Source organism: Pundamilia nyererei, unplaced genomic scaffold (assembly GCF_000239375.1).
Source record: "Pundamilia nyererei isolate P.nyererei 1_Seehausen unplaced genomic scaffold, PunNye1.0 scaffold00065, whole genome shotgun sequence".
In the NCBI taxonomy this organism is placed as follows: Eukaryota; Metazoa; Chordata; class Actinopteri; order Cichliformes; family Cichlidae; genus Pundamilia; species Pundamilia nyererei.
In genome coordinates, this window is record NW_005187466.1 from 1,141,821 (window position 1) to 1,158,436 (window position 16,616).

General features: G+C 38.1%; 1 protein-coding gene across 1 annotated transcript; it reads left to right on the top strand.

The window, feature by feature from the left end:
* Positions 1–3,018: 3,018 nt before the first annotated feature.
* On the top strand, positions 3,019–16,405 carry slc2a15b (solute carrier family 2 member 15b). Its single transcript, XM_005735757.1, has 12 exons — positions 3,019–3,166; positions 4,594–4,692; positions 8,370–8,530; positions 8,640–8,764; positions 9,044–9,189; positions 9,480–9,612; positions 9,796–9,983; positions 12,235–12,345; positions 13,079–13,180; positions 13,813–13,888; positions 15,076–15,203; positions 16,055–16,405. The coding sequence occupies exons 1-12, from the start codon at positions 3,122–3,124 to the stop codon at positions 16,280–16,282; spliced, it is 1,542 nt and encodes a 513-aa protein (XP_005735814.1). The 5' UTR covers positions 3,019–3,121; the 3' UTR covers positions 16,283–16,405.
* Positions 16,406–16,616: the final 211 nt, after the last annotated feature.

A 16,616-nucleotide genomic window follows, 5' to 3' on the forward strand; every position in this document is an offset into this window, starting at 1 on the left:
GTTGCTCTATAATAGGTGTTTTGATGCATTTAGGAATTTTGATGAATTACTACAGGCCAGAGGCTCTTGTAAGTTAACTTAGATACAAAGAAATAAAAACACTGCAGCTGTGACTTTCCTTACTCTGTAGCTCCTTTGCTGCAGTCACCTGACCAGGATCACCAGCAAACATTTAAAGCTACACTAATCAATATTTTTAATTAACTATTAGGTCAGCTAATTACCTTTTACATGGCAGGGTTTGCCATGACTGATTACAACAAACTTTCTAAACTTATTTGCACTATTCATAAGTGTCCAAAAAATCAAACCGAATCTAATTATTTTGTGAATTAAATCAAATGTTTGCCTTTATAGACCCTCAATTGTTTTTGCAATAGTTTTTTCTGTTCTCATGATGAAAAAAAGTATTACAAATTTATTTAATTATCTATTAATTTTGTGGAACTGGAGGCGAACAAGAGCTGGTAAGTGACACTTGAAACGTGACTGGAAAAGGGAGGAGCTCTGCTACAGATTGGTGACCTGTACCGGGTGTCTATGGCCTCTCCCCTCTCTCAGCTGGAATAGGTTCCAGCCCCCTGTGACCTTGGATTGAATTAGTGGAAAAGGATGGATGGATGGATGAGAAAAGACAAGAGCTCAGACACTTGTGTTTGTGTTCTAATCCCACAAATGTTTTACACATGGCATAATTAAAAGTCAAACTGTACAAAAAGACCAAAAAAAGCTACAATTATGCTTCACAGTCATTATTAATTTGGTGTACACAAATGTATATGTATATGTGCGAACATGTATGCCAAATATCAAGTTTGTGTTGCGTAGTAAGCTTGTAAGTCTTATCGAGTGTTTTTTAGTGTCAGCACACACCTTTTCCTCATAATATTTCATTTCATTACACATTTGTTCTTTTCTTCTTTTATGGTGTCAGCCCAGTGAGTTATGTCCCTGTTCCCAGCCTAATTGATTTTATACACAAAAACAGCATGATGCCGCATAAATTTCACAGCGCTAGAAGTCATATGACACAAGTCATTTGACCTGCATGATGGTCTCAACTTGGCTCGTTGGTTTAAAGTTAGGAGCATATGTTTAAAGGGTCATTGGTTGTGTACTGGAGGAATCTATGTAGGGAATATACTATATCATACCAGGAAATATCAGCAGGGAGAAATCTGATGGAGGTAGCAAAAGGGTGTAAAGGAGGTGAAGTCGCCATCACCCCCTCCCCATAAAAAAATAAAATAAAATCTTGTGTCACTTTGTGTTGTCCATTGCTGACTAAATTCTCCACTTCAACTCACATATCCCAGTATTATTATTATTTCATTTAAACTTCTCACAGTGCATAATATACTTCATGTGATTTAGCTGTGTTTTACATATTTTGTGTTTGATTTCTTCTTGTCTTCTCAGCTTTTAGTTTCTAAACACAATTAAACTGTTCTGTGCTTACAACAAACTTGAAAATGTCCTTTCATTAAGTAGTCTCCAGGAGTAGCTCTCCAACTTCTTGAAGGACATCCAAAGCTGCACTTTGGATGTTGGCTGCCCTTTTTTCTGTTCTTTATCAAGATGATCCCACACTGCTTCAATAATGTTGCAGTAACGTTGTGTGTCCTTCTACACAGGTATGTTTTTACTAAATTAGAACTAGAAAATGTGTTTTAAAAATGAGAGGTAGCTCAAGGCTTTTGCATTTTTGCAAGGAACTCCATTATCTCATCTTGAAATCACCATAGACCAGGGGTCTCCGATTACTGGTCTCAAGGGCCAGTGTCCTGCAGGTTTTAGATCTCACGCTGCGTCAACACAGCTGAATCAAATGATTAGTTCACTACCAGGCCTCTGGAGAAATTCAAGACATGTTGAGGAGGTAATTTAGCCATTTAAATCTGCTCCGTTGGATCAAGGACACATCTAAAACCTGCAGGACACCGGCCCTTGAGGCCTGGAGTTGGACACCCCTGTTATAGACATTTCTAGAATCATATGTAAAGCAGATGGTACTGTGACTAAAGGCGATTAAAAGGCAACCAAACAGGTCTTCATCCATGTCAGTCAGGTGAAGATCTGATGCCGAGCATATCACTTTGGTGAACATTAACTGACATTGTTTATTTGCATTTTGTGTAGAGGACAAAACTGTGAGCAGATGAAAAAAATGATGTCTACACCTGGAAATGTAGGTTTTGTGCTTGTCGTTTCTGAGTAGAATAATTATTTTTATAGAACATTTCAAATTAAAAGCCAAAAGGGAAGCAAAAAATGCAAGTCTTACTCCAAGTACTTTAATTAATCAGTAAAGGTAAGAGAAAAATCCAAACTTAATCTTAAATTCTTTTCAAACTATTTCCATTAAAGGAGGTTACAGAAAGCAACATTTATTGTTACCATAAAGCAATAAAACATAACATAGTTCAACTTCTAATGTCAGCTTTGAAAGCATCTTACTTAACCAGAAGTGAAAAGCTGCACTTATAGATTTCTGTAAAATCGTGCAGCTACCATTTGACTAGCAAGTGCTTTAGGCTTCAATGACTGGATTTTTAAAAATCACTTGTAATTAGCTGGAAAAGGGAGGAGCTCTGCTGCACTCATGTGAGTGTTGGGGAGATGAAACTTACAAGATAAACGAATTGAAACAGGAACAAATGCAAAGTTCAGTGCAACTTTAAAATCAAGTCAAGGTTAGATTTATACAACAGACCTCCAGGTGTATAAGGAAAAATAAAATCTTAAAACTGTAAATCAATTTCTTCCATCAAATTCCACGAAATTTAAGGTTTTTAAGGTAGGTTTTGTGTAATCATGTTAACTGACAAATTATTAAATAAAAATTGTTTTTTTAAAAGTAAATTACTCTAATCACTCTGGGGTGTAGGATGACACTCGTGATCTTTGCTGGGGAAAGGGAAACGATAAAAGTTGTGGGATGGGCCTGCTTTGCAGGCGGTTTAACGACTGTGGAAATTCCGCCCATCAACACGACACGCCTCCTCTCCGGTACACGATCACGGCTCAAACTCTACAAATGGGGATGCAGTGAAAAGAGTTTTGAAAAGTTTTGCAGATGACGAAGAAACTCACACAAGGGGAATAATCATTTATGACTTAAATGGCGGAAGAACTGTTACAGGGAAACAATGAAAAACTCACCTCGGTAAGTGTAAGCATTTTGAAAAATTTCGATCTAATTCCTGGGTGGTATGGTCGTTTCCAGTGATCGCTTTTTATTAGTCACATGATTTTGGAATTATGTCGCGAATGCCTCCTAATCTCATTGTACAACGTTGGTTCAAGGTCATGGTTCATATAAGATGCTTACTGGGTTCCTTGGAAAACTCATCATGACACACTGAACTCGTACAATAGCACCAGTCACCACGTCATATGACATTCCAAGCATCGTTCAATTTACCACAAATCAGGTTAAAAAAGACTAAAGGAGACTTTAAAAGCAAAAGTAGCCTGTGTGTGTTTTTAAACGGCAAATGAGAAGTTACTCGTGTCTCATTTTAAAGTGGTGTGACATGTGAGCAGCTCCACATGAGATATTTAATCAGAATAAATTGTTGCTGAGTGGGGTGCAATGTCTCCTGCGAACTATATTTAAAAGGAGTGACAATGGCTCAGAGGAGCTGTTGACTACCTTTAGTCATAACAGACTTATGAGTCTTATCTGTTATGACTGATTGTTGTTGTACAGCTTTAAATTCTAAATAAAGTCAGATACCTTTGATCATGGTGACTTTTTAAAACTAAACATCATTTAGCTGATTTTTCAATACACATTGACTAAACTGTAACATTTAGTCAGCTGCTTTAACATATTCATTTAGGGTAATTGTTTATGCTTCCAGTTTGTTTAGTTATGGTGAAATCTATTGGATCAGGGGTGTCAAACATAAGGTCAGGGGGCCAGAATCGGTCAAGCAAAGACTCCACTCTGACACTGAATGTGACAAAGCCCGTAAGTTTTTGACTTTTAATTGTGTTTAAATAGGTTTTACAGCTTAGATGAAAATGGCCATATGGAGAGAGAGAGAATGGCAGACCTTTAATTGTAATTAATGTGATTTTACACCTTTATTCCTTGCATAAACACTTCCTTACAATTTTTCATTCACTACAACATTTCTTCATCAAGTACAAAAACAGACAAGCTGTTGAAATTGAAATGGCTTCCCTCACTAACCCCCAACCTTGACCAGTTGGGATTTAGACTGGTTCTGCTGGAGATTTCTTCCTGTTATAAAAGGTATAAAAAGGAGTTTTTCCTTCCCAGTGTCACCAAATACTTGTTGGAGGTTTCTCTAGTATTATTGTAGGATCTTTACCTTACAATATAAAGGCCCTTGAGGCAAAGTTGTTGTGATTTGGTGCTGTATAAATAAAATTGAATTGAATTGAATGAATAGTTAAACTGCTTTACACTGAAAGAAAGGGGAGTTTCACTGGCCTGGTCCACTTCACATCAAAGTGGACTGTTTGTGTCCCACAATGTCAAATGAGTTAGACATCCCTGAGACAGTAAACTCTGTTTGCAGCTTGGTTTTCCCCTCATGTGTTGCTTTGTGTTTTCCACAGCATCTTACAAAGCCTCTGCTGGCAGTGGCTTTTCTGGCCTCATTTGGCAGCTCTATGCTCTATGGCTATAACTTGGCCGTTGTCAACTCTCCTGCAAAGGTATTTTCATCGTCGTCTACATAATAAGACTCCTGGTTTTGTGATTTCATTTGCGTGCATGCTTTTCGTGAGAACTCAAATGTTCCCTTTATGGTTAAACACTGTATGAAATTTGATTCTCAATGGTTAAATAACCCATTTGAACATAACACTCCAACTGAACAAATAAATTGTCATGTGGGGTCATGTGGGCTTATGTAGCTACCTTACCATGTCATTGATACGCTGTAGCTCTTAATCCATTATGTTCCTTGGATGTTGAATTTGCCGCGGTGCGGTCATGTGTTCAGCCCCACAGAAGCATGTGAGCAAGCTCAGGGTATTGTCTCATGTTCGTAGCTCAGGACTTAGGATCAGCTAAACCTTTCATCTCCAACTTTCATTTGCATTGTTTTTCTAGAGCTTGGTATCTGTTGTTGAAACTTTATAAATATGTTATATAGTCGTGGATTAAAGTAACAAAAATTTTATAAAAACCCTGCATCAGTTCCAGGTCAGAAATCAGCCAGCCAGGGTGTTTTCTTAAAGCTATTGTTTTTAAATATCCACAATGAAACTGTAATTGGTTTAGAGGGAGGCTTAGACATGTTGAAATGCTTGCAGATGCACTGTCTACATTAAGCTGGGCAGACACTGTGCGATTTTTTTCAGTCGCATTATTCAGCTCCTGCTCAAACTCTACGATTGATTCGCAGGGGTTAGAAGTTCGTGGGTCACGATGCAGGGTCTCACACTATACGGCCCGATGCTCTGATGCGACTTGAGTGCTCACACTGTGCGTCCATAACATGAAGCTTATAAGCTTAAACACAAAATCTGTCTCTCCCTCTCTGTCTTTAACAGACACTGACACACACACCACCACCATCAACTTTGCTAAATTGCTAATGAAAAACATTGACCAGGCGGCTGCAGTTGAGCAGCAATGTCCATCCAACTCTTTTCACGGTTGGTGCGGTCGTGATAATATTGTGAGGCCACATCGAAATGCTCGGATGAGCTTGCCAAATTTCTTCAAGTTGTGCCTCCATCGCTTGTGTCCAGATCACTGCCGTGCTGCTCCGTCTTTCTACTTCTAATTCTGTTTGCGCATGCGCAGTGTGAGAGGCTGAGTTGACACCCTCACGAGGGCCGAAAGGATTTCAGACAGGTTTGATTTTCTTGCGACCATACGATTGATGATCGGGAGCTGGTCGTGAGGTGTTAATCGCTTCTTGTTACCTCATGTATACTAAACGATGCACGACACACGATTAAGGCGAAACTCGGGCCGATCCCCAAAACGGTCGCACGACTGAAAAATCAGACAGTGTATGCCCAGCTTTAGAAGCTTGACATGAGTTTCATTTTTATAAAAATAGATTCACGAGATGATTAGCTTAGCTACTGGTCACGGGAGGATGGAATGAAGTCACAAGTCATCTCTCTAATGCTCTAAAACGCACACATTAATGTAATAACTATTTCCTGGCACGGCTAATTTCAAAAGACATGGAGCCAATTTAGTTGCTTCTGCTTGTGTCCTTTGGCTAAGCTAGCAATTTAGCTAGCGTAAGCCGACTCCCGACTGATATGGAAGTGAGATGTGAGAATAAAATCAATCTTTTTCTTGAGAAAAACAGAAAAATACTGGGTATTTCCCCAAATCCTGAATGCTCTGCACAGAAGTAGGGACAGCTTGAGCAGTTCAGTTCATTTTGTTTGGGTCAGTTTCTTAGTGTCAAGTGATCTAAAATTTTCTGCTCAAATGATGAGGTCAAACATTTACCTGCTCTCAGTAACGTTAGCGTCCTTTTTGTGCTGTCATAATGTTCACAAAGTGTGGCACAGTAGTCAGTCTGTGCAATAAGACAAAATAGCTCATTTTTTGTGCTATGGATATTATGATACGGACGAATCTTGTCTGAAAATAAATAATATAAAAACTTAGATTACATAATCAGAAAGCTAAAGTGCTTATTTCAGACTGATATCCAAAGCAGAGCCCGCAAGTCTCACAGTATCAACATAACATCCTTTTTTTCAGACTTTAAACTCAATAAATCTCAGGTAAAATGTATTTTAGTTTTAATAGTTTACTATCAAATTTAAAGAAAACTTGCGCTTCAGTAATTAGCCAGCAGAGTAGAAAGAAAGACAAGACCATTTAGCAGTTTATGATTTAATGTAATTGGTACGACAATCATTTGATAATCTATTGACGCTGTTGTTGACACTGATACAAATAAAATGTGATCTGTTGTTACCCTCTTTTTTTCAATCACTCTTCTGTTGGAGGGATTGAGGTTTTTTTGTGTGTTTTTTTTTTAAGAGAGAAGAGTCTTTTTCCTGGTAACCCTCCCAAACAAGCCTTACTTCTCAGTTTTTTGCCCTGTCATGAATTTTAACATTAAAAGTTTTAACACTTCCTCAGAGCATTGGATCATCTGGCTTTGGGGTCAATGGGTTTGTACTTCCAAGATTTTGTCGTTGTGTTAACACACACCTGAACACTCCAGACATATGACAACATTCAGAAAGTAATATTTTAGTAAGCAAGGTAATGTGGAGGAGTTCTATTCTATTCTATCCAGCTCTTTTAAGGAGGAGCAGGTCAGCAGTTGAAACCTTTCTGACATCATATGACACTTTCTGTTGTTTCAATAATTTTCATTACTTTGTATAAGAAATCAATACAGAAACAAAGCAAAGGAGCAAATATAAATTTCCCTTCCTGTTGGTTATGGACACTTACTATGTTGTTACTGTCGTATGCTTCTTTATGAGATCTGTAGACTTTCACTGAGGCCTTTTTATGTGCGATAACATAGCACATAGTACAGGGAGAATTTTTGAATTGTGTCCTCTCCTGCACCTTTTCTGTATTCTTTTGAATTCATATTAATTTATATATTTAATTCATATTTTTCTTAAAATTTTAATGCAATGGATCATACTGGACACTTTATTGAGTGAAAGGCGTCACCGTCAGATTCATCAAGCATTCAGTCGATGAGTCCTTTTCAGCTTTGAATTTGACTTGACTTGATTAAATTATTGAAGTTACAACATCAAATTTTCATTTTTCAGGTCTTTTGGGGATATAGTGTGACGTATCATTTATATGTTTCATTTTTTGTGTCATGTCTGTAGTGTTACAGTTACGGATGCTCACATTAAACATGTTCAAGGTTTCAAAAAGTTTGATCGGCATAATTGATAATAACTTAGTATTTGCACTATTCACAAATCCAGGCTTCCGACTGCTCTATTTCAGGTTGTTTTTGCAACTCTTGGCTCTCGTTTATGTCGGTAAGATTGGATGTATTTATTATAGTCGTTTCATGGCTTTAGATGTGAGCACAGAAGCTCCACACTCCTCTTCAAACTTTCTGTTTGCAAGGGGCAGTCGGTCAGAAGAAAGTTGCTTTAAAAGGAAGAGAATCTGGTTTCAGAGAGCTGGTTTCAGAGAGCACATGGCTGCACGAAGCTCAGTGTAAGAAAAAAACAACAACAATATTTTGAACTCTGACTCCTATAAAACTGCTGTGCTAGAATAATAAATAAAAGGCTAAATAAATAAGATATCTAAAAAAGGTAACATTATCTTTTGATTGCACACAATCTTTTTACACTGGGTTTGATTTATTTGGGGTGTTGTTTTGCTTAGAAAATGAATTTACCTTGTTTTCCACCAGTACATCAAAGACTTCTACAATGAGACATTATTAGAAAGTCATGGCTTGACTCCGGATGGGCATCTTCTTACCGTCTTGTACTCTCTTACTGTGTCAATCTTTGCCATTGGTGGAATGACCGGAGCACTGCTGGTGGGCAGACTAGTTACCAAATATGGAAGGTCAGTGTGACCATGTTTATGAATTTTGAGTGCATGTTTATGAATTACTATTAACCTGTGACAGACTCAAACTTAGAGAGCTAAGCAACGAGAATCACTGTCCAAACAGGAAAGGGACTCTGGTGAGATCCACCGCACTTGTTTTTATGGGCGGAGCTCTGATGGGCTTTAGCAGATGGTGCAGAATTCCTGAGATGGTCATCATTGGCCGTTTCATCACAGGAGTACATTCAGGTAGACATGCCTACTGTTCCTGGTTGACTAAAATTTATTCCAATGTCAATAATCTCCTCTTAATATTTATTACTGTTATTATTACTGTCACATATTTGTCTGTAATTAGCAGCACTTTGTGTTGTTGGTGAAAAATAGCTGTATATACATTTCCTATAATCTATAAACAGCTGAGTCATTTATGCTTTAAATTGCCTTTTCAGTTCATATTTGGTGTTTTGTTCATTTTTGCACCAGCACAGTCAGACTGTATTAATTGCACTTTCTTCGTTTCTACAGGGATTTCTCTCAGTGTGGTGCCGATGTACCTCGGTGAGATCGCCCCTAAGAATTTGCGAGGCTTCCTGGGCCTTGTTCCCAGCATTCACATTTGTCTTGGAGTTTTCATCGCTCAGGTCCTGGGGCTCTCGGAGATACTGGGAAAGGTTCTTATACTGTGATGTTTGACTGGCTTTCATAGTTCTAATATGTAATAAAAATAACATTTTGAATTGATGCATGCATGCAGAGAATCTGTGATCTAGAATTGAGCAGATGCACAAAGCGTTGCAAACAATATACTTTCAGCCAGAAAAAGCTTCAAGACACCCTATGTTTACTTATGGAATAGCTAAATATAGGTATAAAGACAAAGATGGTAAAGATGGAATGAATAGTTTTAGATGATGATATTATTATTTTTGGTTTTTATTGGGGTTGTTTTTTCCCCACACAGGAAGAGCACTGGCCTCTGCTTTTGTCTCTTGTGGCGGTTCCTACCATGGTCCAGCTGATACTGTTGCCATGGTTTCCAGAGAGTCCACGATATCTGCTAATAGAGAGAGGAGATGTGCATGCCACCATTGCAGGTTAAAAAGTGCATTTCTTGCTTTCCTTTTCTGAATAACCTAACCCCTAACCCCTATTACAAAGGAAGATCAAGACGCCTAGAACAGATTCTCAAACTTTACATAATCCTTTCACTGTGATACTTGAAGGATGAATTAAAACTGGTTTTAAAAAAAAGACTCCTGTTTCACTCCGTTCTGTAGCCCTAAAGTGGTTCCGTACTAAAGGAAACATTCAGGCTGAGGTTGAAGAGATGCAGGAGGAGCAACGCTCTTTGTCCTCCATGCAGACCCTCTCTGTCTGCAGCCTCCTCATGGACAGCTGTGTCCGCTGGCAGGTCCTCACTGTTGCAGTGGTCAACATCGGCATGCAGCTGTCTGGGATTGATGCCGTGAGTAGGAGAACTATTGTGTTGTTTTTTTCATCTTTTGTTTATATGTGTGTGTATTGTCACATTTTGAATGTGCAACAACTGTGCAGTTATTATATGAGAGGGAGATCTTATAGTGCGAGAGTTCCCAGCTGGGCTCCTCCCGTCCTTCCATACATCACAGTCTCACACCCACTGAATGACTAAGCAGGGGGCGATGTGACCATGCCTCATTATCTCCTGGTGCTCTCCCTCAGCGTTACCTCACATAACAAGGTCCACCCATCCGAACACAAAGTCAAACACATCTTTGTACTCATTGCTTCATATGGATGGAGGCTCCAGGCATGCAGGCTCATATGCTAGTGCCATTTCGCAGCAGGGGTGCACCCTACTGAGTCTCTCAGTCCCAGCTGTTCCAGCCAGGAACACTGGAAGGCTTCAAACCTCCAGAAGAAGTAGTGTCTCCAAATCTGAGACACGAAAAGTAAAACTAAGCAATTCAAGAGAGTTTGAAAAGTAAATGTGCATGTTTTTTCTTAAAATATTGGATACTTATAATCATATTCATACAGACTGAGTTTGTGCACAACCAGATATTATTCAACATGTTACAACATGGTGCTTTTACAGTATTTGTGGTGCTGATTTTGTAGAGTTATTACAGCCAGCTGGGGAGCCACTCAACCTAGGAAAAATGATGAAAAAGCTATTTCTTCTGCAAGTACTACTGTAGCTGTACTGTCATTCACATCATAAAGTGGCAGCCCCGCTATTATTTTGTTGCTGCTCTTGCTTTGTTTTCGTTCTTCCACTTCTACACGAAGCAAGAGAATACGACAAAGCATCGACTACATATTCATAATCATAAACAAGTGAAATCATGGATAAATCGTGAAGAAGGAAAAGAAGGGACAAATAAATGCATAACTAAATTCATAAAGTTAAATTTCAGGTAACAAAATATTTTCCAGATGTATGTAATGAATGATTTCCAGTGTCTTTGTACTGGTTGTAGTGGATAATTCAGCATGAGCGCAATCAGTTCCAAACAAGACGCTGTAATAAAACAGACAATGAGGATTACGCGTTTTGGTTGTTTTTTCTTAAGGTAGAGTAAGTTGAGACATGTGCTGAGGCTACCTGCATCTGTTTAGGATCAACATACTCCACTAAAAAGTGAACCAGGTTTTATCCACTTTTTGTAATGTGGAAGTGTAAGGTGCTAGGACATTTGACACAAATGTGCTCAATGAACGGTTTCCTGAACTAGGTTGTATAAAGTAGAAGTTGCCATTAAACTATTATGTTATCAGCATCTGTCTTCTCAAGGACAGTTTCTCAAGACAGATGCTTGTTTTGGTAATACTGAAGTAGTATAGTTGGCATTGTAGCTTTGAGTAAGCCCAGAGATTAAGTCATTTTAAGACTGTGATTTTCTCCTACTTAACTTTTCCTACTTTAACTGTACATACCTCATTGTGTAAATCTAAGTTAGGTTTACACACTGAGGCATGTCAGATTAGATGAGCTAAATAATCCAAGAACACTTTTGAAATCCTGTGATTAGATGAGGCTACTTCCGTTAAACAAACAGTTTGGCCTGAAAAAGCTGAAAAAAGCTCCAGAGTGAAATGAGCCATGGCTACTTTGCCTAGCACTCTGACATCACTGCAGTGTTACTGGCTTGCACTTTAGTGCTCATGTGCGTAAAACAAAATATATGAATCAACTCATATAACACAATTCTTATATTAGAGGAGATTTTAGCTCATTAAGGAGGCGTTTTAGCCTAGCAGCTTATATTCATCTTCATCAAATCTTATCCCAGTTGTTTAAGTTTCTGGAATTGTTTGTGCTTGTGCAGGCCTTCTGCTTTGCTCGTCTGTTTGCATACTTCAAGCCTCCAATGGTGATGAAATGTTATATGTATGGTTACTAAATCAACAAGACAGCATTTAACTGCACTGATCACGATCTTGTCCGCACATCATCAATGATGGATGTTGTATCAGCAAAGTGTGATTAATGAGAATGCGCAAATTAATTTCAAGGGGAGTACTTGTCAGGAGTCCATACTGATGAAAAGCTGTATCTCAAATGCATGAGTGATGGTCGGCCTTGTGATAATGATCACTATGATGAATCGTGTGCATTACCAGATAAGCAGAGTGACTTTTTGGCTCCTTAAGGAAACAAGGCAAACTTTGATTTTTGCTGTATCAATAGTCCAAAGGATTCAACATATCAATAAACCTTGTGTCAATTTCAGATCTGGTTCTATACAAATGACATTTTTAGGAATGCAGGAATCGCAGACCCTTATATTCAGTACACAACAGTGGGAACTGGGGCCATTGAGGTCATCTCAGGGATGCTGGGGGTGAGTAGACACACACACATTAAGATGAAATGAATGTATTTCTATTATACAAAGATTTTTTATATTTTGGACTTGTAACGTTGGAACACAGATGTGATAATGTGCTGCTGTTTTCCTGGTCTGAGATCTGTTTGACCAGTGTTAAAGCAAAAATATACAACAGAATTAAGTATATTGTGAACTTGACATAAAAAATTGCATTTTTTGTTTTGTTATGGATTTAATGGCTGCTAAACTGAAAATAGAATTAGCAGATTAATTAACCATGAAGCACTTGGGGTTGCAATAAATCTGTGCCTTGTATGACTGATGGTAACTTCAGTCTTGATCCACAAGAAAAAGAGAAACTGGGAAAAACAAATGCCTTCCCTTCTGATAAACATGTAACTTCTTACCTAAAATACTTAAAAGAAATAATGACTTTGGTTATTTTGGTTATGACATGTAGTCATGCACAGTCTGTTTTGTTTAACTTGACTGTTTCAGTTTGTGTTTTCTGTTGTCTTGGTCATGCTTGCATAAAATCTGATTAGGGGAAGGTGAGCTGAAACCTAATGAAGGTCATTTATTCTGTAGCGTGCACAGGGCCATGTTATACTCTATTGAAAATAGATATATAGATATAGATATATATATAGGCAAACGAAAGATTTGTATAATTGCAACTAACTTTTTGAAAATCTATTTTTATGGGTTAGTCACATGTAGTCCTGCTTATTTGTCCGTTATTTAGTGTTTCACTATTGAGCGTCTGGGCAGAAGACCACTGATGATTGGTGGTTTCCTTTTTATGGGACTGTGCTGTGCCGGAATCACTGTGTCTGTCCTCTTCCAGGTACATGTCATCTGATATCCTGCTGGTTTAGGAATATTTTGCATGACATTATAGTACATTACATGGAGCTTAGGACATAACCAAATTTACATAATTTACATAAATTATTGTATGTCTTCAGATGCAAAAGCCTCTAAGTGACACCCTCTGTGAAAAATGAGAAAATGATATCAGGTGAAAGCTTCACTTCAAAGCCATGCTAAGCCTCTTTCCAAACATGGTTTGCTAGCAGAAACCTCTAAATGCCACTAAAAGCTACCATGTCCACAGGAACACCAGTCAAAACACACTTATCTGTAAGATTGTTTTCAGTTGCATGTTTAGCAACTATTTCCTATGTCTCATCCAAAGAGGTGGACTGCACAAAGTATGATGCACAAATGCAAAGCAGGTTTCGCTGCAAAAGACTATCGAATTTGTTAAAAAGCATTTCATTCAGTGACCATTTCACTGCTGTTAAAGTAAACTCACTGAAGCTGAACATAGGACACTGACGAAATAATTAAAACAAAATAAAATGTTAGATAGGCTTAGAGATTTTTCCATCTGAAGTCATCATATAAATGAATAATATTAAAAAAAAACTGTGTGTGACTATCTGCAACTCATGACTTGTGTTTGACCAATCACAGCCGCAGTTGTCCTACATGCGCTACATCAGTGTGGGCTGTGTTATTGGGATTATTGCTGGCTTCTGCATAGGTCCAGGTAAAAAAAAAACCAAAAAAACAATCTTGTATCTGTATCTGGCATGAAAACTTTCCAACACTTTCAAACCTACATGTGATTGCATTAGCTAGAAGTAATCCTGTGTATGAGGAAACACTGCACCCTGCTGGAAACTTGCACAATAGCAGGCATTAAAGCTTGAAAACATCAGCACCCCATCCTCCACACTCCTCCTCTGGCTGTGAGGAGATATTGTATTTCATTAGTCTTGTAAATTAGGAAATCCTAACTGCCACACTGCTTCCATTCTCACAGCCATTTGTACACTGGATGAGATGAGTGAAGTGAATTAAGAGGCAATAGTTTACAACGATGAGAGCCACGTCGAGCGAACCTGCGAGGATGATGGATTAGAACAAATCTGGTTTACATAACGTCATTCGTCAAACAGGCAAAATCTATACCTCAGCAAACAAGGATTTCTCTTGCTGCAATTAGACTTCTAATGGCTCATTGTTCATAAGCTAGCTGTGATGAATATGGTTTCCTTCAAATGAAACCTTGCTTGCACATTGATGCCCTCCCATATATACCGCAGATGTTGACAAATTATGGTGTAGTTATTGGTTTGACAATATTAAACTTTTCTCTCTGCAGTTATCATGCACAGAATAATGAGGACATTATTCGGAAAGCTAATCATTAGAGCTTATACTAATGCATATTTCTCCTTCATAGCCTTCACTTCTAACAATGAAGAATCACATGTTTAAAGTTAAGGCACATCTTAAACTAATGAATTGCATGAGCTAAGCTATTCTGTGTCTTGTGGTTCAGAAGTGGAGTTTTGCCGTCTTGACAAACACCTTCCTCTCTTGTCAGTCTATGATTAGTGAGTAATAATGAACACATAATGAAGTACATGTAGAAAAAGGAGTGTAATATAATAGCACTTGGGCTTGTGAAATGTTTATCATTAATCATCTTCTGTTAATTTTGAGTAACTGCCAAGGAAGAGTCCTGAGTGGGAGTATTGATAAAGTAATTGATGAACTAAGATGCCGATGTTAATTTCACATCACCCAATAGATTCATATAGCCATACTAAGTAATTAAATGTGATTTGTGTTATAACAGGATGCTTAGTTAGATTAAACTCTCTTCATGTGGTGTTGTTGGGAATATTTTTGGAATAAAACAAATATGTTTTTGTGTATTCTTTACAGCGGGTGTGCCTTTCCTGATCACTGCGGAGCTGTTTAAGCAGTCTCATCGACCGGCTGCGTACACCGTAGCTGGTTGTCTCAACTGGATGTCCAACTTCACCATTGGTTTTGTCTTTCCCTTCTTAGAGGTTAGCACTGACTTGTATCCCACAGAGCTAAATTCAAATGTACACAAAAGCCATCTAAATATACTGTCCAGTTTATAGTGAAAAAACATGTAAAAAGGCTTTATTTCTATTTTTTTTTTTTTTGTACATGTGTAGTCTTGACATTTGATGCACATCTACTGTGTGTATACGACTGGCTGTGCACTTTTGTCTGAACAGAAGTGACTCCACAAATACCAATAAAATTGCCAATTAAAAGTCCCGACCTTGCTGTCATTGTCCTCGGCTTCGTTCCAAGTGAACAGCTACAAAGTAAAGAGGACAATTAATTGTTAAGTTGACAGTGACCGAGGCAGTCAGTAATTAGTCTGGCCATAGATCTTAAAATATGAGATTGCATGTTCCTTAATCTTTCTGTTTTTATTCCACATGAAGCAAAATAACTTCATTGCTCTCAGAAAGTGTTTTAGGTCTTCAGGCTAGCAGGTACCGTCTTCCTCTAGTCTCTGGGATAAGCTAGGCTAAACACCCTGTCCTGTGTTTTTTCTGTTTTATAGCCTACCTTAGAGTTTATACCAAAACATTTCCCCTGCTGCAAAACATCACCGATTTGCTACTGATCTTACTGTCTTTTCCAGCAAAAATAATGGCAGTAAGGGCAAAAAAAAGAGCCCCTGGCTAGTTTGGAAACCTAGTAGATCATTTACAGCTTTAAAAAATAAAAGGGAAGTACTTGCCTTAAAAATTTGCTATGTTAATGCTAATGCTATTAATGCTAACGATAACCTTTAAGCCAACAAAACCAATAATCTACCTTTCATGTTTTGTGTCTTTAACTGTGCATTTGTATTTTTTGTGTCCTTCCACCCCAGATTGCTACAGGTCCTTTCTGTTACCTGATCTTCTGTGTGGTCTGCTTGGGAGTGGCTGTCTATACCTTCTTCATCATTCCAGAGACCAAGAACAAAACTTTCTTGGAGATCAGCCAGATGTTTGCCACCAAGAATGAGATCTGTGAAGAAGAGCTGTATCCAAATAGTGAACTAAAAATGGCTCTAATGAACGGCTATGGAACCCTCGACTTCCATAACAAAAAATAGGAATTCAGCCAGTTGAATAGGAGCTCAACCAACACTGTCAGTGATACAGACAAGGAACTGTCAGATCAGCTGCTTCGTGCAAATTGTCACTGCATACAGTTATGGTCAGAAGTTTACATACTCATCATGGGCATGAATGTCATGGTAATTTTGGACTTTTAATGACTCCTTTGAATTGTTCTTTTTTTAAGGTTGGAATGATTGTATGGCAAACATTTTTTATGCTTTTAGAAAATATGAACTGGGGACATAGTTGTGAATTCATGTTGTATTTTCTCAAATCCACTCAAAATTAAAAGTATGCATACAGACTCAAAAATATACATATATCCCC